The sequence below is a fragment of the Vicia villosa genome, linkage group LG3, assembly GCF_029867415.1.
Source record: "Vicia villosa cultivar HV-30 ecotype Madison, WI linkage group LG3, Vvil1.0, whole genome shotgun sequence".
NCBI classification, from domain to species: Eukaryota; Viridiplantae; Streptophyta; class Magnoliopsida; order Fabales; family Fabaceae; genus Vicia; species Vicia villosa.
In genome coordinates, this window is record NC_081182.1 from 116,092,942 (window position 1) to 116,116,426 (window position 23,485).

A 23,485-nucleotide genomic window follows, 5' to 3' on the forward strand; every position below is an offset into this window, starting at 1 on the left:
CTTATAGCTTATTTTACTAGCTTATAGCTTATTTTCCATACGCTATTTTAAATAGCGTTTTAGCTTATGTCTTATAGTTTATTATTTTTCTTCCTTTTTTATCCTTCTTATTTTAATTAATATTCATTTTTAACCCTTAGAATTTATTTTAATTTAAAATAAAATAGTTATATATTAAATATCTTTTATGTCATTTTATATTTATAAGTTAATTGAACCGCTAATTTTACTAAACACTTCAATTAGCTTATAAGCTATCAGTCTCAACCATCCACTATAAGTTATAAGCCATCAGTCATAAGCTATAAGTTATCTGCTTGCTTATTAGTCAACCGCTATTTTTACCAAACAGAACCTTAGTATTATGATTATATAAACAATAAATTTAATTTTTTAAACATTTTTTATATTAAAATTACTCTCTGGTAGTAGAAAATTCCTTTTTTTTCCTATAAAAAAATTTTAAAAATCAGGATTCAAACACTAGACTCTCGACTGTTAACCTATGCTTTTACCCAGTGTTTTAAAAACCGGACCGGTTGAACCGGGAATCCGCCAGATAATCAGTCTGGTTCGATTGTTGGATCGGATATGTCATTGAACCGGTGTGAACCGGTCAAAACCAGTGTAAACCAGTAAAACCGAAAAAACAGGCGGTTTTCTAGAACCAGTGGTTTAAATGCATTTTTAATTTTTTTTTATTTTAAAAACTTAAAACATCATTATTTTAATGAAAAATTAAAATAAAAAAGAAGAAATAAAATAATAAAAAATAAAAAAAGAAAATTTAAATAAAAATAAAAATGTTTCGGATGCCGTTAATTTTGTTGCAGATGATTTTGATATTGAAGAAGGAGATACCAACATTGAAATAATTTTTTCTTTGAAATTAAATTTAGTAGACAAAGAAGTTACTTTATTATAATTTATTCAATTAGATTATTTTGCGATTAAATTTTGTTTGCAAATATATACTTTGTAATTTTGTACTGTTTTATTATGTGTGATACCTATGTTTAAAATTTGAATTTAAATCATGAACTTGTGAATTTATTTAGGATATGATATTTTTTAAAAATTTAAGTGCCAATTATATATTGTAGAGACTGGATCATCATGTTCGACATGTTTTAAATCTAATACAGTTTTGTTATAACGTCCGGTCTATTCAACCGAGTTATCCGGTTTAGTCATGCGGTTCGACCAGTGACTCAGTGGTTCAACCAATAAACCAGTAATCCAGTACCCTGACCGGTTTGATGTCCGGTCCGGTTTTTAAAACACTGCTTTTACCAACTAATATGAGTTGAGAGTTGAACTAGTAATCAATCATAATTAATAAATACAAAGATTTATTTATTTGGAAGTCTGAAAAAATTTTAAAATGTTTTTGGAACACACTATAAGGATCTCATTTATTTGCAAATTTTATTGGATAATCTTAATAAGTCACAGAAAGAGTGTAAACTTGTGTTTTGACATGGTTGGCGCTGTAGGCCACATGAAGTACACATTCTTGGAGTAGTGGAAGAAAGCTGGAATCTACACAAAAAGACATTTAAACTAGAATCAAAGAACCTAATGATACTAACCTTTATCATTTCTTAAGGGTCCATCACCATATGTTTTCACATTATAGCTACTACTTATTATCATTTCTAAGGGGTCCATTACCATATGTTTTCACATTATAGTAACTAATATCGTCGCAATTTCAACGTACTAGTTCCCACACTGTGATTCAATCTCAAAGGAAAATGGCATGAAAGAATATATGAAAGGGGCCTCTAACAAATTAATTAGCAATCATTCAAAAGCTTATGAAAACAACAAATATGTTGCTTATAAGAACCGGCACTGCATTGATTGTGTGTCGTGATTATTTGTCTAACTTGGATACGACAAAATTGCAAGGAATTTTAGTTTGTTGAACAAAAAGTTTAATTATTGTAGTCTACATGCAAATGCAATGGGTTCTCTTCTATTTAAATGTTTTTTTAACAATATATATATATATATATATATATATATATATATATATATATATATATATATATATATATATATATATATATATATATATATATATATATATATTGTTGAAAATTATTAATACTTAATAATATTTAATCACCATGGGTGTGTTACAAAATGACAAGAAAATATCTATGTGAAGTTTGTATTTTGAATATAAAAATAGGCAATACTTCGTGAAGTGTTGCAATAGGCTGTTTGTAGTTTGAATCAGAAATAGGCAACATTTCATGAATTGTGGCGGAATTAAAACATGCAACTCTTGGTAAATGTTGTAGTAGGCCAAGCATTGTAACTTTTGGAAAAAGGAATTGTTTCGCCAAGAGTCGCTACCTTATGAAACAATACTAAATGGTCTACAAAAACTTCATTCTGGATTCAGAAATAAATAACAAAATTGTATATATGATAAGCCTATTATCTTCACTAAAATTCCAGACACTCTACGCTATATCCGAATTTTCGTCGGTCTTACGCAAACTCGATAAAAGACTGAATTATCTTGGGTATTCGTGCGTTCGAACTCTAAGACATATTGAGAGTGCTTGAAATACTTATAAAGAAAGTGATTTCGTTCACGATTCTAGCTTCGATCCATTTGATATAAATTAATTTTTCTAACAATCTTATAAGTATGTTGTTTAATGGCAACGAGGCTTTCTTTCAAGCATCAAAGGATGAACTGTTGTAGATAAACTGTTGTGCTCTGGACACATTCTAAACACAAGATTAATCATTGTCATAGATTCGGATACATTCTCATTATTTCTAATAAAAAATTAGAGCACCTTGAAAATTATAATATCAAGATTCTAAAAATTGAAATTAATATATGTGAACCAGAGTGCATAAAAAAAGAAAGATGGATCAAGACTCATATATAGACTTCTGAATTTAGAGTCTAATATATGTGAAATTCTTTCTTAACCTTATCGTGGAGGATAAGGATTCGAGTTTACAACTAATGGAGAACCCTGCGAGGAAGATTTTCATGGATTGTTGAAACACAATACGAACTTAGGATAAGCAAGAGAGCCCAAAAGGCTAAGGATCTAAAATCGAACAAGGTTCGATTGTCGACATATTTCTAATATCCAGTTAAAGCAAATAGTGAGAATTTTGTCGAAAGATTCCTATTATTATTCAAGTGGAAGATGATCATAAGATTTACAATGAAGATGTAACTTCATGGGACTTCTCTTGGAATAATATTATCCAAGACGAAATGAATTCAATAATGTCAAACCACACTTGGGAACTTGTCAATATACCTAAAGGAGAAAATCATTGGATGTAAATGGATGTTTAGAAGGAAGTATCGTAGTGATACACTAAACACCTATAATGATAGATTAGTATCCAAGGGTTTTAGACAAAAAATAAGGTGTTGATTATTTCGACACATATGCACGAGAAGCAATCACAACGAAAATTAGAGTTTCCTTTACACTAGCTTCTTTGCGTGATCCTTTAGTTCATCAAATAGATGTCAAAATGACATTCCTAAATGGATATATTGATGAGGAGATTTGCATCGGAAAACCATAAGGTTATGTGTTTCCTGATGATGAACAAAAGGTGTGGAAATTTGTCAAATACTTGTATGGGATTAAAACAAGCATCGAAACAATGACATTAAAATTTTTGACTTTGTCATTACAAGATTCACCAATTAAGGGGAGACACCCACTTAGAGGAAGACTTTTCAATCTTATCAAAACAAGAATTCAAAGAGTTTGTCATCATCAAAAAGGGGGGGATTGTGAAGAATACATCTTATATCTAGTTTTGATGAAGACAAAAATTGTCAAAGAAGAAAACGATCAAAAGTGTCATGCATATCAATGATGAAGTTGATCAAGAAGATTGAACATAGAAGTTCAAGAGAAGATTTGAGAGAAGTGAACATAACTAAGGTACTCATTGCAATTCATACTATTTACTTTAAATTGCTAATAATTTTATCTCTCACTTCATCTAAAAACCTTCTTGCATCATCATGCATGATTATCTAAAAACCTTCTTCATCTAATTATTGTGATAAGTGTTTGTACACAAAGTTGTGTACGAATATTATGAGATTCCTTTATCTCTATGTTGATTACATGTTGATCATTATTAACGAGATGAATGGAATCTTAGAAACAAAGAGGTTTCTAGCTTCCACATTCAAGATGAAAATCTTGAAATAGTGGACACTCTTTTCGATCAAAGTAAAGCGAAAGAGTGGGGGTTAAAAACATAGTCAAACATACTATATTGAGTAAACTTTCATATTCAAGATGAAAGATCTTGGACTAGTTAACACTCTTTTTGGGATCAAAGTAATGCAAAAATAGTGGGGGTTATGAACTTAGTCAAATACACTTTGTTGAGAAAGTTCTTAATAAGTTCAAACTGTGACGTTTCAAAAAAGTGAATATTCAATTTGATCTTAGTGTCAAAATGATGATTGAAGAGTTGTGGCTATATTAGAATACGCAAGTGCAATTGGTTTTATAATGTAATGTACTAGACCTGACATATAATTTGCACTTAGTAAATGAGTAGATTTACTAGAAATCCAAATAGTGAGTATTGGAAGGCCATCACATGGATTTTCGATCATCTTTTAAAAATCAAAAACTTGACCTCCATCATGGTAGGTTTCCTATAATATTAGAAGGATATACCAATATGAGTTGGATATCGAGTGTTGGAGATCATAAATTTACAACTGAGTGGATATTTACACTAGTTGGAGATGAGATTTCTTGGAAGAGCAAGAAACAAACATGCATCACTCTTTTGACCATGGAGCCATGGTGTGTGGATCTCGCCTCTACTGGTCAAAGAAGTTAAATGATTGAGGGACCTTCTATCAGAAGTTCCATTGGCTAAATACAGTGTTTCAAAGGTGTTAACACAATGTGTTAGTTATGCCTATTTAGCAAGAGAAATCATATAAGTGTAAAATGGAAAGTCTGGGCACTAAAGCCTTAGACATTTGTGAGAAAATTGATTAAAGATGTAATTATTTACTCGCATATATATGATCGATCTATAATTTGAGAAATTCATTTACTAAGCTACTAGCCAGAAACTTAGTAAAAACAACCTCGAGAGGTATGAGGTTGAAACTCCTTGAGTAAGAGTTCTGACAGCGGCGACAACCCAATCTTATGTTAACAGAACATTAACCTCAAGATTTTCAATGGGTAACAACAAGTCGTTGATTTGGATAATTGTCAAACATTTCGTGATAATGTTGACCTTAAAAATGAGGGTTGAGTTTTCCTTTCAAACTCTTAATGAAGTTCAATACCAAAAGTATGTGTCTCATGGAAAAAGATACAATATGAACTTCACCTATGTGAATTTCGAGATGGTTCCGTCTCAAAGTGAGAGTTGGAGTTTCTCTCATGAAAAATTCATGAAACAGGATAGCATATGACCATAAATAAGTGTTAGGCGAGAAATGTAGGCGAAGAACCCTTAAAGAATGTGTGTAAGGTAACGCCGGTCTATTCACATAGATTAATGGTTTAAAAGCATTTCTACCTAACATTCCGATTAGACTTTGTGTTGTCCTTACTAAGATTAAGTTTAAAATCGAAAGATACTTAATTGTATTAACATTCTTTGTTTCCCTTTTTTTGGAATTGATCTTATCATTATTAGAACAAGTGGCGGATTGTTGGAAATTATTAATACTTAATAATATTTAATCACCATGGGTGTGTTCCAAAATGACAAGAAAATATCTAATTGAAGTTTGTAGTTTGAATATGAAAATAGGCAACACTTCGTGAAGTGTTGCAATAGACTGTTTGTAGTTTGAATCAGAAATAGGCAACACTTTATGAAGTGTGGCGGAATGAAAACATGGAACTCTTGGTAAATGTTGCAGTAGGCCAAGCATTGTAACTTTTGGAAAAAGTAATTGTTTCGCCAAGGGTCGCTACCTTATGAAACAATACTAAATGGTCTATAAAAACCTCATTCTGGATTCAGAAATAAGTAAGAAAGTTGTACATCTGATAAGCCTATTATCTTCACTAAAATTCCAGACACTCTTCGCTATATCCGAGTTTTTGTCGGTCTTATACAAACTCGATAAAAGGATGAATTATCCTGGGTATTCATGCGTTCCAACTATAAGACATATTGAGAGTGCTTGAAATACTTATAAGGAAAGTGATTTCGTTCACGATTCTAGCCTCGATCTATTTGGTTTAAATTGATTTTTCTAACATATATATATCTATATATATATATATATATATATATATATATATATATATATATATATATATATATATATATATATATATATATATATATATATATGACATTTCATATGAGAATGTCTTATTTATATGAGAATGTGAGAATGAATCTGAACCATTAGATTTTAAAATAAATGGTGGATATTATGTGGGAATATTTTTTTCTCTCTCCTACATCATTTATTTTAATAATCGAGGAGAGAGAAATAAAATTCTCACATAATCTTCACCCTTTCTTTTAAAATCTAATGGTTCAGATTCATTCACACGTTCTCATATAAAAAAGACATTCTCATATGATATGCCCTATATATATATATATATATATATATATATATATATATATATATATATATATATATATATATATATATATATATATATATATACACACACACACACACACACACACACACTAAGGTTTTATAAGTTTGTTTGTAATAGTTGGTTAGTCTTTATTTAAACTCTAGTTGTTTAGAGGCTTAGATCCTAGGATCGATGTGTGTAAACTGTTTTTGGCTTTGAAATAAAATATTATTTTACTCCAAAAAAATGATAAATAAGTTTTTTTTAAAAGGCGGATAAACCCGCCACCGCCCCGCTCTTTTTTTGGCGGGCTAAAGGCGATGCGGAGTGGAGGGTCCGTTTTGTCACCCCTATATATATATATAGATATATATATATTAACAAGACAATAAAGGCTCTAGAGCAATATAAATTTCTAATACACAAGAGTTTTTATCAAATATATTAAGATACTATATTCAATCCACCAAAATTCTTTTATCTTCTACTTCTTTCATGCTTGTAGAGGAATTAGAAAAAAATAATATTATTTTAAAATTTTCAAAACGACCAAACCACGAAATATCAAATCATAGATAACCACCCATAAATTTAGACTTACCACTTAATGATCTAAACACTTGATAGAGATTCAAAATATCCCTAAGAAGAACTAAGAATCACCCATCCACCAAAAAGTTTTATTCCAGGCGGACGTTGCCAATTCAAAACTCACAAACACATGAGTAACCGACTCAGGAGACCCGCTGCTTAAGCATATTTACTCTGTTATGGACCATATCTTTGAGCAATTTTCAGAAGAAAACAACTACTTTATAGGAGGTCCAACTACCCAAATTAAGCAGAAGAGACAAACTCACAGGATTAGGCGGAATATAAGTAGAGATATGACGTTCTAAAAGGGATAAATAAGTTGAGGCTACTCCAAACACAACATCTTAAGAATGACACCATCACCTATCAGAATTCGGGGAGTGGGTAACATTGTGAAGGACTAACAAAAGATCACCATTCATATCTTGACGATAATAAAAAAGGGACTTCTTCCGAATCATGTCTCAAATTAAATTACCATTCACAAACACACAAACCAAGCTGAAAGAGCCTCACAAAAAATCACAAAGAGGAACGTGTCCCGCCAATTGATTCTTCCAGAAAGAGGTAAGACTGTCATATCCTACTTTTTCCAAAACTATCTGCAAACCAATCAAAATAGTCCTCAAATTTAGAGTCAAATAAGGAGACAACTTTCCACTTATTGACCTGTCTGAGGTAATAATAGGGGTACCATATCTAGCAACTAAATATTGAAGATTGAAAATAAAATCACTTTAACAATCTTTATCCAAAATATATATGTGTATACATATCAAGTTCATGTAACAATCTATATGCTTAATGTTTACTTTACTCAAAATTATACATTTATCCTTTATTCAAGAAATCAATATCAAGTTCACATCCTTCTCCAATCAAACACCCAGTTTCAAATTTGATGCAATGTTGGATTGCTTCATTAATTGACTACAATCACATATCCACTAATATATCTTAGTTTTATTTTGTATTACTATTATCACATCAAACATATCCATTCATCATGTAAGTAACAAGTTAGTTAGAAGTATGATAATTAAATTGTTACAAAAGCTACTAGGTAGTTACTAGTTGATTAGGTTTTTAATAGTTAGTTATGGTGGTTATAGTTTGTTAGAGTCAATGCTAATGTAAATCAATCTCATCATAACTAACATAGTTGAAACATCTTGCTAGTTAAGCTTTATCGTAACCCCAATCTTAAGTCAATGAAAATTTTCTATTTTCCATAGCATGGTATGAAGAGTACTCTCCTAGAGAGCATGATTGTTTCTTCATTACGATCCATTTTTATGTTTTGCAATTGCGGATATCAATTGGAGTTTTTTCTTCTATCAATTGCATTGATATTTTTGATTTCTTTCATTCATGGCACCAAGAAATGCTTCAATAAACCATATATTGATTTAGTGTTTATAAGCATCTAAGTGATGGTTCAAATTCAGTAATTGTCACGCGAAAACTAAGTACAAACTATCTATCATTGATGTATCCATGCTAATTCCTGAATTTGATGATATCAATTTAGCAATATGAGAAAGATACAATCACATGGTACAATATTTTCTCAAACAATTATTTTCCATAAAAATTCCATTGATGTGCATAATGACCTTAAGGAGATATTCTCAAAATTGACAGTGTTTGTGTATCTACACTCAGATTTCAACTCAACAAACTCAAACAAGGTTCTAAGTCAGTCCTTGAATACTTTATTTAAATAAAGACTCTTTGGGATAAAATCAATACTTATAGACATATTTCATCTTTTACGTGCCCTCACACTTGCATATGTGAAGCAATATGATATGCAAGAAATTGCATTCTTGAAGATCAAGTAATTCAATTTCTCACAATTTTGAAAGAGAAGTTTATATTGTTAAAACACGAATTTTAATGATGGGATCCTTACCACAAATCAATAAAGTCTACTCTATAGTAGATCAAGAAGAAATTAATGCTATATCAAATTGATAATTCAAAAATAATTGAAAAATGCCAACACTTTATACACATTTCAATGTAACTCTTCTATTCCCATGTCATCTCTTGCGAATTTTAGACGAGGCCTTTTATGTATACATGAAATGTCACAATTGTATCCATTCATTAATAATAAAAAATCATGTGGATGTGACATATGCCACTTTGCTAAATAGAAGAAAATTCCTTTCACAGCCAATTTTTCTCATGTTGAATCAAAATATGAATTTTTGCATTTTGGTATTTGGGGACCTCTATCAACATAATATGTTCTTGGAAAGAAATATTTCCTTGACACTCTAGATGACTATAGTAGGCTCACTTGGATAACCCTTTTAAACTTCAAAGTTATAGAATCAAAACATGTAGAAGCCTTTATACAAATGATTGAAAATCATCATAAAGCTAAACCTGAAAATGTTTAAAGTGATAATGGTCATGGGTTCTTTTTACCCGTATTCTATACTTCCAAATAAATACATCATCAAAGATCACATGTAAGAAATCCAAAATAAAATTAAAGAGTGCAAAAAAAACATCTACATATTCTTCATGTAGGAAGGGTAACAACATAACATAGCCATATAGGAGTGTAAATAATAGCTGAGTGTATATAGCAGAGTTTATATATATTTACTATATATAGTTGTCACCACTGTAACTGTAAATAACTTTTTACCATAATGGAAATTACTTTTACTTTACTCTCTCCTTCTTCTTGTGATACCAACATGGTATCAGAGCTGTAAAAAGCTCTGGTGACCTCGATCCGTTCCTCTTCCTCAATCTTGTTCGTTCAAGATTTGCAGCTCCTTCTTCGTTCTTTCTCGATTTTTTTTCTCTTTCTCTCTCTGCAAATCTTCTTCCTCACCATGGATCACCAGAGCTATGCTGACTTTGCTACGAACTCTGCGAATCCCTTCTACCTCCACCCTAACGAAAGCCCTGCCTTGATTCTTGTTGCTCCACCTTTAGACAACAAGAACTATCACACATGGTCGCGCTCGATGCACATCGCCTTGATTTCGAAGAACAAAGAAAAGTTCATCGATGGATCGTTTCCCAAACCGTTCGTCACTGATCCTTTGTATGCTTAATGGATTCGATGCAACACTATGGTGCTTTCTTGGATTCAACGATCAATTTCAGATTCTATCGCGAAGTCTGTGTTGTGGATTGATTCGGATTCAGGAGTGTGGAAGAATCTCCAGATTAGGTTTTCGCAGAGCGACGTGTTTCGCATCTCAGATATCCAAGAAGAACTTTATCGCTTCCGCCAAGGTACACTCGATGTTTCTGAATATTTTACTCAGTTAAAGATGCTTTGGGATGAACTTGAGAATTATCGTCCTCTTCCGTTTTGTACATGTTCCTTTGCTTGTTCTTGTGGTGATGTGGATTCTGCCAAGGTGTATCGTGAGCAAGATTACGTTATCCGGTTCTTGAAAGGATTGAATGAACGGTTCACTCAATCAAAGTCTCAGATCATGATGATGACACCACTACCCTCCATTGACAAAGCCTTCTCTCTTGTTATCCAACAAGAGCGAGAATTGAATTATGCATCCCCAGCTGAGTCTGTCAATTCTGAGGTCACAGCTCTCCATGTTAAGGCTCCACAAGGGAAACAGTCACAACCTCCAAAGGGAAGAGGATCATTTCCACCTAAGGGAACAAACCGAGTTTGCACGCACTGTGGGAGAACTAACCATACCATAGAGACTTGTTTTCAAAAACATGGATATCCACCTGGATATTGGCAGAAGAATAAAGGCCAGAATGCTCCAAATCCTACAAATGGTTCTCCACAATCACAGGCCAATAATGCATCCAATGGTTCAGTGTCTGCAGAATCTTCTCCAACCTCTGCGTTTGGTTTCACTCAAGAGGAATTTCAGAGTCTTCGAGCCTTACTTCAGCAATCAAAATCCACACCTGCTGCAAATTCAATCACCACCTCACCTTTGGCCTTGAATTCTCAAACACCTATGAGTATTGGTAAGCATTCTAACATTTGGATCTTGGACACAGGCGCCACTGATCACATTACTTTTGACCTTGCCAATTTTTCCTCTTATCATACTATTGTTCCTATCTCTGTGTCATTACCAAATGGATCCCACATTAAAGCTTCTATTTCTGGAAATATTTCTGTCAATCCTAACCTTACTCTTTCCAATGTACTTTTCATTCCTTCATTCCATGTTAATCTGATCTCTGTTGCTAAGCTCACTTCTAATCTAGAATGTCATCTTAATTTCTCTTCAAATGCTTGTCACATTTTGCAGAACCATTTGAGGCAAACGATTGGTACAGCTAGGCTGCACAGAGGGCTTTACATCATAGATACTAATACTCAGCATTCCCATTGTAATGCTCTTGTTTCAAATTCTTTTGAAACTTGGCACCTTAGGCTAGGCCATGCTTCAGATTCTTGTATAGATACACTTGCTAAGAATTTTCCTCTCATTCCATGTAATAAGAATACTATGGCACCTTGTGATTCTTGCCACTTAGCAAAACAGAAAAAGCTGCCTTTTCCTACTAGTATTACTTTTACTTCTGCTCCTTTTGAAATTCTCCATGCTGATTTATGGGGACCCTTTGCTACTGCATCCATTCATGGCCATAAATACTTTCTCACACTAGTAGATGATTTTTCTAGGTTCACATGGATAATATTTCTCAAAACAAAAATTGAAGTAACACAAAGCATTATTCATTTCATTGCATCTGTAGAAAATCAATTCAATACTTCTTTAAAATGCTTCAGGTCAGACAATGGTTCTGAATTCCTTCCCTTAATGAATTTCTTTCTGTCTAAGGGTATTTCTCATCAAAAATCTTGTGTAGAAACACCTCAGCAAAATGGGGTGGTTGAACGCAAACATCAACACATTCTCAATGTAGCTAGGGCTCTTACTTTCCATTCCAATGTCCCTGACACTCTATGGAACTATAGTATCAAACATGCTGTCCACCTAATAAATAGGATTCCCACTCCTCTTCTTAAGAACAAATGTCCTTATGAAGCTCTTTTCAATTCTTTCCCTGTGCTAATCCATTTGAAAGTTTTTGGTTGCCTTTGCTATGCAACCACCATACAAGCTCATAGAACCAAGTTTCAACCACGAGCTAGGAAGGCTGTCTTCCTTGGTTTCAAAGATGGCATCAAAGGTTACTTACTCTATGATCTTTTATCTCATGAACTTTTTGTTTCCAGAAATGTTGTTTTCTATGAGAGTATTTTTCCTTTTAAGCATGTCATTAGTCCTGTGGATAATACCATGCCTAGACCATTAGATCATAGTACTGTTTTAGATGATTTGTCCCCTGTTTCTAATGGTCCTTCCTTGTCTAATGTGCCCTCTACTCATGACAGTCCTATTCCTCTTTCTTCTCCTAATGTCATAGACCTTGATCCTAATGATATCTTGGATACTCCCTTGTCTGCATCACCTCTGTCCCAGCCTAATTCCCCTCTGCCCCAGCCTATCACATCCCAGCCTGCTATCTCTGTACCCTCTGTACCTATTCCCCATAACCCTCCACGAAAATCCACTAGACCCAAAAACCCTCCCTCTTACTTAAAAGACTTCCACTGCAATCTAATATCCTCTGGTCCAAAACCTTCAGCCAATGCCTCCTATCCTATCTCCAAATATCTGTCCTACCAAAACTGCAGTCCCTCTTACAAACATTTTTGTTGTACTATCTCAGCCATATCCGAACCTAAAACATATCTTCAAGCATCCAAACTTGATTGTTGGAGAAAGGCCATGGATTCTGAAATTTCTGCTCTTGAGGCAAACCATACTTAGACTGTTGTGGATCTTCCTGCAGGTAAGGTTCCAGTTGGATGCAAATGGGTGTACAAAGTCAAATATCTTGCTGATGGTACAATAGAGAGATATAAAGCCAGGCTCGTGGCTAAAGGATATACCCAACTTGAAGGTGTAGACTACTTTGATACATTCTCACCTGTTGCTAAGATTACTACAGTGAGGGTTCTCTTGGCTATTGCTGCTATTAAAAACTGGCATTTGGAACAGCTTGATGTGAACAATGCATTCCTTCATGGTGATCTCAATGAAGAGGTTTACATGCTTCCTCCTCCTGGCTATGGCAGTTCTGACTCTTCTAAGGTATGTAGACTCACCAAATCTTTGTATGGCTTGAAACAAGCTAGTAGACAGTGGCATGCAAAATTGTCTTCAGCTCTTCTTAACTTAGGTTACAAACAATCTGAAGCAGATCATTCTCTTTACACAAAATGTAATGCCCAACACTTCACTGCTCTGCTCATCTATGTTGATGACATAGTTCTTACAGGTAATTCCTTCACAGAGATCTCCAATGTCAAGAAGTTCCTAGATCACAGGTTTAAAATTAAGGATCTTGGCCAACTTAGATATTTTCTTGGTTTGGAAATTGCAAGATCTTCTGGTATTTTTCTTAATCAAAGGAAATATGTGCTTGAGTTACTTGAAGACACAGGTTTCCTAGGAGTAAAACCTGTCTCTACTCCCATTGATCCAAATGTCAAGCTCTCTTCCACAAGTGGTACTCCACTTGATGACCCTTCTTCATATAGGAAATTGATTGGAAGACTTTTGTACCTCACCAATACCCGCTCTGATATTTCTTATGCTGTGCAGCACCTTAGTCAGTTTGTTGCCAATCCCTTTGTCTCTCACTATCAAGCTACAACTCGGGTTCTCAGATATATGAAATCTTTTCCTACACAAGGGGTCATGTTCTCAAGTACAAACTCGCTGAAACTTCATGGATTTGCAGATTCTGACTGGGCCCGTTGCCCTGATTCAAGGAAATCCGTGACTGGTTTTTGTGTTTTGCTGGGAGATTCTCTCCTTTCATGGAGATCTAAGAAACAAAATACAGTGTCCAGATCCTCCACAGAAGCTGAGTAACGGGCCTTGGCTTCCCTAACGTGCGAGATACAGTGGTTACACTACTTGTTTGCTGATTTTGGCATTAAATTTTCTGAGCCTGCATCCTTGTATTGTGATAGCAAATCTGCTATATATTTGGCTCACAACCCAACATTCCACGAGCGCAGCAAACATATAGAGTTGGATTGTCACGTTATCCGCGAGAAGCTCCAATCCAAGCTCATACACCTTCTGCCTGTTTCTTCCTCCTCACAACTGGCTGATGTTCTTACTAAGCCACTCCACTCTCCTTTATTTTCAACTCTTCTCTCCAAGTTAGGATTGTGTACTGTACACATTCCAACCTGTGGGGAGGTAACAACATAACATAGCCATATAGGAGTGTAAATAATAGCTGAGTGTACATAGCAGAGTTTATATATATTTACTATATATAGTGGTCACCACTGTAACTGTAAATAACTTTTTACCATAATGGAAATTACTTTTACTTTACTCTCTCCTTCTTCTTGTGATACCAACAAAGGGCCCTTTTATATCAGTTCAAACTACCTGAACACTATTGGTCCTAAGCTCTTAATCATGTTATCTTTCTAATCATTAAAATTACCATTATAATACTTCAAATAAAAATATTCCTATAGCCTTTCACATGACAAAGAAACCGACCCAAATGGTTTTATAGCATTTGGATGCTTGGTTTATGCAACAACCAATCAATCGCATAGAAGCAATTTAGAAGTCAGAGCTAGAAAAGTTGTTTTCTTGGGTTACATGACAGGTTTGAAAGGTTGCGTTCTTATTGACCTTCATAGTAAATATTTGTTCATATCAATATACACGTCCTTTGATGAATATATTATACCTTATCACACAATAAATTCATCTCCAACTACTAATTAGAACCTCTACCTGACACATTACTTAATTCAGGCAATTACACAAAATCCTAATACACTTCAAAATACATTTTCTAACTTACCTCCCAAGACTCTACATCCATCACCAACACATAATTCTAACAATGAACGTTAAAACATTATCCATGATGATGACGACTATGATCACCCACTAGCCATTTTATAACTGTCTGCTATATTTGAATAAGCAACCCACCATTTTCTTTACATCAAACATTCAACAAGAAATAAACACCCACCATCATACCTCAAAGATTATCTTTTCAGTTCATTTAGTGATTCACCAAACATATCATCATCAAGTACTAATTATCCTCATTCAAATTACATGTCTTATTCATCTTTGTCTCCTTCATACAATCATCTTGTCATGTCCATCATTACACTTCATGAACCAATGACATATGTTGAGGCAAGCTAATTTGAATGTTAGAACCAAGAATTACAGGTGAATTATCCGCTCTTGAAAAAACAACTACTTGGAAAATTATTGATTCACCCCCCCAACATTAAACCAACTGGCTGCATATGGATATACAAAATCATATTTCATGTCGATGCCTCAGTTGAAAGACTCAAATCTAGATTAATGGCAAAAGACTACAACCAAATTGAGAGACTAGATTACTTTGACACGTATTCTACTATGGAAAAAATGAATACGTTTAGACTTCTCATTGCATTAATAACTTTCAATCATTGGCTCATCCATCAATTGGATATAAGTAATGTTTTTTACATGGAGAACTGCAAAAATATGTTTGCATGGCCACACCACCATGAATTGTTCCATCCAAACCCAATCAAGTGCACAAACTCATCAAATATTTATATGTCCTTGAGTAAGAAAGCAAAAAATGATATGAAAAGCTCACTTCTCTTCTTCTTGCACACAAATATCATCATTCCAACTCTGATCATTTCATGTTCATCAAGAAAACTACTAACAAATTCACTTTACTTGTTCCTTAACTAGGTTTGAAAAAATTAAATAGTCTTTAATCACACATTTTAAATCATGAACCTATGTCTATTGAAGTACCTATGCCTGTTGAAGTATTTCCTAGGTCTTGAAGTAGCCCATTCCAAGCAAGGGATCACTCTTTGCCAAAGTAAATATTGCTTAAACTTGATTTTAGATGTCGGATAACTTGGATCAAAACCTGTCACAGCCCCTTCAGACTCTACTAACAAATTGATGAATTATACAAGCCTTGCATATACAAATATTCCTACATATAATCTCCTTATTAGAATACTTCTTTACCTCACAACCACAAGATCTATCATTACTCGCTATGAAACAGTTAAGTTAATTTCTCACCAACACCGCCATCAACCACTATAAAGTTTCCACTAGAATACAAAGGCACCTCAAAGAATGCCTTGTTTGAGGAATGTTTTTTCCAAGGGATTGACAACTTCAAATCATTGGTTTTACATATGCTAATTGGACAGTTTGTGCAGAAACCCTAAGGTCCATCTAATTTGGAATATTTATCCATTGACAAGTCACTAATTTCATGGCGCACTAAAGAGCAATTAACTGTCTCAAAGTCATATTTTGAAGCTGAGTATCGAGGAATTAAAAGCATGTTGACTAACTTGTTACACAAGCTACTAGGTGATTGTTATACCCCAAAATTTGTCCGCATCTTTTTTCAAAAAAAAAAAAGGCAACAGACTTCTGTCTAAAAATTGGGAGTTTTATATAATCTTGGATTTTATTTCATAAATATCCTGATTTTATGAATACTCAGTTTTTAGAATGTTTTTTGTACGGTATTTTGGTTCGCTGTTGAATTTATTCTTACACAAACGCCAAATACTGTTTATCACTTCATACACTGTTTATTTGAGATTTATTTTCAGATAAATGATACTGACACAGTTGGTACAGAATTAGATTTTGCAGGCACAGAGTCCGGGGTTTCGGATCATACTAGTAACAATTAAGTTATTATTGGTTTTTGTTTCCCACTAATTTTTTTAATACTATATTCTTTTTCCAAATCTCTTTCTTTCTTTTCAAAATCTCTTTCTTTCTTTTCAAATCTCTTTCTTTCAAATCAAATCCTAACTTTATTCTATACATCTTTCTTTTCAAACCCTACTATCATTCAAACTTTCCTTTTACGGTACCACTCCATTCCCCAACGTCTCTATCTCCCTCTTTTTACTCTATAGATACGCCTTATTTTTTCCATAAATTCTCACATCAAATTTCACTCATCTCCCAAATTTCTATCATACTATCTCCTAATCATTTCCTTTTCTTCCCCGACAAAAAATGGCAAAGTGGGTGGATATGTTTCTTCTTGTGGTCATCACTGTTTTTGTGGTGATCATGTCCTTTTTCTGTCTGCATAGTCCTGAAAAATGCGGACCTGGGATGTTTACACTCCCGTACATCTATATACTGTTGTTTATAGCATGGATCTTTAATCGTCATACTTAAAGTTTGTCGTATCTGTCGCTTTCAAATAATGTACCGTTCATTATATTTGCCGTACTGTTCGTTATATTTTTTGTTATGTAATATTTGTACTGTCAGTATTGAATATTGTATTGTCTGTTGTACCGTCGTTAATTATTGAGATAATATTATGCGTGTTTATTGCTAGTTAAATATTTATTTTTCTGTGCATTAAATTCTTCTCAAGATTATTATCAGTAATTTCGTTCGCGTACAGTATATATTTTTATTTATTATGTTTTTGTTTTTCTAACAAACCATGTAAATAATTTTTCACCATTAACACTACAAAAACAAAAAGAAAAAATTAACTTTAACTGTTGGGTTTTTACTTTAACTGTTACGTTAATACCCGGACAGCCATTTACCAGTCAAACCCGCTGACAGCACAATTCTCTGTGTTTGTACCATCAGTCAAATCAATCATTCACATTTCAAATTTCCAAGATTTTTGTTCTAGAAGTCTTTTGATAATCACATGATCAACAGAGACTCAACACTGCACAAAAATCAGGTACGCCTAACTGTCTCCTACACAAACAGTCCCTAACTAGGGTTTTTGTTTTTTTCAGGAGAACGAGTTTTTGAGACCTCAGATGGATTTCATGGATCTCCATATGTCTCAAAGTACCTCCAGACAAATTTTCAAACTTCGATTCACTCGGACGCACAGTCAACAACTCAAACAGTCAACAGACGACCAGTTTGACCGAAAAGTCAACAGATAGTCAAAAATGAAATTTGTTGTCAACATCCACATTTTGTCAAAATATTCATCATTTGATCAATGGTTGATCATAATTCATCAAGAAAAGTTCCGAAATCGATAAAACTCCAAGTTTCAAAATTAGGGTTTTCTCCTAAAAAGTCAACTGAACTTTGACCGGCCGTAACTCTCTCCTCGTTCATCCGAAAAATTCCAACCAAAGCTAATTTTGAAGGAAATTCAATTATCTTTCAAATGAAATTTGTCCCATGGTCATTGGGTTTACCATTTGGGAGATATGAGCCAAGACATTACAGGTCATTTTCAAGGTCAACAAAAAGCAGTTTTTTGTCAAAGCCCTTAACATCAAGATAACTTCTCCAAATGCAAAAAAGCTTCCAAAGTAGCTTGTAGAGGACATCTTGAGGATTCTAAAAAGTACAAGAACTCCTTCATATGATCAAAATTGAGGGAGTTATGCCTTGTTGAAGTTGGTCATTTTTTGGGAAAATACATGAAACCAACATTGATCAAATTTGTTTTTTTTTCAAAAGGGCCCAAGCATTTGTGATCCAAACATGTTCCTAAGGATGTTTAAGGCCATCCACGACCAATCTTAGGCCCATGACATTTTTATTTCTTTTTTGATTTAATTTTACTTCATTTAAAGTTAAATTAAAAAAGAAATTATCCAAGATAATTATCCAATGCTTTGTCTCTAGCATGAGTCACCAAGATTGATTCAAATTATGGGGCAGAGAGGTACAGAAGACCTATGGCAAGAGGGGTGAAGAAAATTGAAGCCATGGCCAAGATTTTCAAAGCTTTTATTCATAAAAAATTCAAAGTTTCAAAACACTCAAGTATGCAAGAAAAGGCTTGGTTGCTTAAGTTCTCAGCACTCAAATCCTTGCCTATAAATACATGAGCTTGCCAACATCAAAGAAACACGGGAGATAGCCCAGAAAACACCTTCAAAGTTTCAAAAATATTCAAGAAAACTTTAAAATTCGAAATCAATTTTCTAGGCTATTTCAATCCAAACTAACCACCCAGATCATCTTCTGAGCATCCCAGGGTTTGATTCCATCCATCACACGAAGCCAGAGGTCCCTGAATCAAGCTATCCATCACTCACTATTTTGGTAAAATTTTGTGGACTCATAACTCTTCATACATGCATTGTTAACATATCTCTTGTTTCCAGATGTTCTTAGGGTCAGGTTTAGAGAAGCTCTGACGTGGCACATGGAGGTTTAAGTCCCTGAAACCATGGATGCCATTTTTCAACCGTGTTTTGAGTTTCTCTTCGAAACCCTAGATACGAACACTTTCAGGCCCTGAAAATAGCATCATTGAATTCACAAGCTTCGATTTAGTGGGGTAGGGTCTTGTTTGCGCTTCGAAACTAACTATTTTGCAGGTTTGAAGATTTGGTTGGCCGGAGAAGACGACCGGAGAACAGTCTCCGGCGTCGTTAACTCGTTGACCTCAGGCGAGTGCATCGTGACAATTTCCAGCGTTCTGATTGGTTGGATTAGTTTCTCCTGGCCCCACGTTTGACTGAAACAAAAATAATTCGTGGTGGGCTGGGCTTGGTTGGTTTGCTATTGGCACGCCCCTGCCTTTTGGCCCATCACGTGATTACAACTGATTTCCTTTATATTTCCCAATTTACTAATACACCCCCCTGCGTATTTAATTAAAAATAACTAATATTTTGCATTTAATTTAAAATCAACCAATCACAAAACCCAAAAAAATATTTTATTTTAATTAAATTAAGTTTATATATTGTAAACTAATTTTGTACATAATTAGAATATTTTTCTCTTTAAGTTTAGTTTATGTGTATAATTATTTGTATAATTATGTGTTAATTAACTTAATAATCTCAAAAACAATCTCAAAAAATCACAAAAAAATTAATTTTATTTTAAAATTAATTAACAAACAATTTGGATATATTTTAGACTTAATTTTTGGGTTTAAATTTTATTTCTAAATTTTTGACCTTTTAATTAAATTAATTATGCCTTAATTTTAATTAAATCAATCCATCCAAAAATCCAAAAATATTTTCCCTTTATCTTATTGCCATTTAAATTCATAGATAAGTGTATAGGTTGTTAAATTCATGTAAATAGCGTAGTTTACATTTCTCGCACAATCGATGTAATAGCGTAGATTTACTTTCCGCACTTTACATTCCGCACTTTAATTGCTGTACATATAAAATTACGTGTATGGCAAGAATAAAAACAGAAGCGCTAGATCACTAAACTCAAAGACAAAAATATCTGAATCAAACATAATCACACTTGCACCTCTTAGGGTAATCCCTGTTACTCTTTTCAAATCAATCATACTGTTTTAAATGCAATTCAAAATTCCTGTTTGCTTCCAGTTAGGGAAAATTTTTCTAAAAGAAATAGGAAAGGACCTTACGAACTTAGGGTAGATCTCCTAATTGCTTGCTCAAACAAAACAAAATAACAAATGTTTCACACATCACTGTTTTTCCAAAACAAACTTTCAAAAGACTATACTTTGTATATATCCAAACAAGGATTATTACAAAGTTAAAAATCTTTTTCAAACCATCAAAACATCTTTCAAAGATAAACACTTTGTATATATCCGCACAAGGATCATTACAAAGTTAATTCTTTTGCAAAATGTTTAAAACCACATACAAGCATTTCAAGCAAATCAAACGATTCAAACAAGTGAGCTAAGCAATTAAGAGCCCATGGATAACCATGGATACAAAGGGTGCTAACACCTTCCCTTTGTATAACTTACCCCCCGAACCCAAAATCTCTTTAAGGTCTTTTTCTGTTTCTTTTATAAACCTTTCCTTAATTGGATAAAATAAAAGTCAGTGGCGACTCTCTGCTTTTCGCAATTCAAAAAATAAAAAGAAGAGTCAGTTCGCATCCCACAAAAAACCGAGGCGACAGTGATTAATAGTTAGTTAGGTTGTTAATAGTTAGTTATGGTGATTATAAATTGTTAGAGACAGGGATAATGTAAAGCAGCCCCACCATAACTAACATTAGGGGTGTCGCGGTTCAGTTTGGATCGGTTTTAAGGTAAAAATTCATCCGATCCAAAGATAAATTTACTTGCGGTTTGGTTTGGTTTTGGATGATATGTTAACAAAAATTCAATCCGGTCCAATCCAATTTAATGCGGTTTAATTTGGATCGGTTTTTGAATATCTAAATTACAAATTATATTTTTACTAATATTATAAAAATAATAACAAATCATAAGTTTGACATAATATATAAAGATATACTATATTAAAAAGTTAATATTACAAAATAAAAATGATTGATTATGGTTAAAATAAATGAAATAATAAAAATAAATAAATTAAACTAATCTAATAAATAATATTAAAAAACTAATTATTATATAATAATAAATTCATCTAACATATTATACTAATAAAAAATAAATAAATATAAAAATATATACATAGGATTCATTTCGGTTTGGATCGGTTTTGAAAAATCAATCCGAAATCACATCCAATAAATTTTGGTTTGTTATGGTATTTCATTTTTTTAAAATTGATTTGCGATTTTTATTTAAATTAGTTTGGATTTACACACTCTAACTAACATAGTTCAAGTATCTTATTACTGAAAAGCTTGATTGTAACACCAATTCTAATTCTCTTAACTAACATAGTTCAAGTATCTTGTTACTTAAAAGCTTGATTGTAACACCAATTCTAATTCAATTGAAGAAATTCTCTTTTTTAAAACAACTGTATATCCTGAAAAATACATTGGTGTACATTTGTGGAATGGATAAAATTGAGTGTGCGCGATAGTGATTTTAGCAAATATATTAAATCGTCACAAGGGTAAATAATGCGATGAAATTGAGTGTCAAATATTATAATCTTTTTATACTCTTGAATTTTATTTTAGCTACTAAACTAAATAAAATATATTATTTTTTAATAATAGAAATAAAAAATTGTAACAGAAAAATTTAATAAAAATTTGAAAAAAACAACAACAACAACAACAATAATAATAATAATAATAATAATAATAATAATAATAATAATAATAATAATAATAATAATAATAATAATAATAATAATAATAATAATAATAATAATAATAATAATAATAATAATAATAATAATAATAATAATAATAATAAATGTGAGAGATGAGTTTCCCTAGATTTTTATTTTAAACTATTAATTTGACAATGACAATTAAATTTTTCTATTGTGTTGCTACTGATGTTCTTGTCTTTATTGCTTAGCAACATAACCTTTATTCTTATAGTAACTTGTAATATTTTTTGTTAATTTAAGAATAAGATTAAACATTACCGAATAAGAATTGAAAATTTCTTTACCCACCTCCATATGGGGGTCACCCCCAGCAAAATCCCCCAATTGCCCCTGCTTCGGAGATGCATCTCCGAAGTTATTTTTTTTTGAATTTTTTTTTTGACTTCGGAAATGCATCTCCGAAAACACCAAAAAAGTGGTGTTTTCGGAGATGCATTTCCGAAGTCAAAAAAAATTCAAAACCGTGAATATTTCGGAAGTTCATTTCCGAAAACATTTCTGCGTATACAATTTTCCCTCCTTCACTATTTCGTCATTTTTTCTCCAAAACTTCTCCAAACCCTCTCCAAAACTCAATCAATCTCCATCCATTTTTCGTCTCAAAATCAAGTTTCAAACCGTTGATCACGTTAAAGGGAGCATAGAAAGCTACAATTTGAGGTAAACATCTCTCATTTCATCCCCTATTTCACTACATTGATTCAACAAATTTATGCTGAAACCTGCGATGGTTCGGAAGTTCATTTCCGAAATATATTACCTAACAAATTTCGGAAATGAACTTCCGAAATATGCCCTGGCAGTTAAAAAAAACAGTTTTGGCCAATTTTGCTAATTTTTGCATATGTTAGGTATGGTGCATCCGGACAACTGTTAAGTGCCAAATTGTGTTATTTTGTGTATGTAAATAGTGACACTTAACGACGCTTTTTGTTAATACCGTATGAATAATTCCCCGTTTTTGTGTATATTTGTATCGTTTGTGTTTTGATACGTTTTCGTGTAAATATATACCATTTGATAGTTTTGTTGTCTTTTTGTAGGTATTTAGGCGTGTTCGAAGCTATGAGAAATAAAGTGTCGAAGACACGGCGGCGAATGCGTTTTTGAAGAAATAAAATCTGCTGTTCTGTTGAGCCCGCTTAGCGCGCTCTTGTGGCGCTTAGCGCGGTCT

General features: G+C 32.9%; 1 protein-coding gene across 1 annotated transcript; it reads left to right on the forward strand.

Annotated features, from left to right (window-relative positions):
• Positions 1 to 9,887: 9,887 nt before the first annotated feature.
• Positions 9,888 to 11,675, forward strand: LOC131656573 (uncharacterized). Its single transcript, XM_058926265.1, has 2 exons — positions 9,888 to 11,186; positions 11,477 to 11,675. The coding sequence occupies exons 1-2, from the start codon at positions 10,304 to 10,306 to the stop codon at positions 11,506 to 11,508; spliced, it is 915 nt and encodes a 304-aa protein (XP_058782248.1). The 5' UTR covers positions 9,888 to 10,303; the 3' UTR covers positions 11,509 to 11,675.
• Positions 11,676 to 23,485: the final 11,810 nt, after the last annotated feature.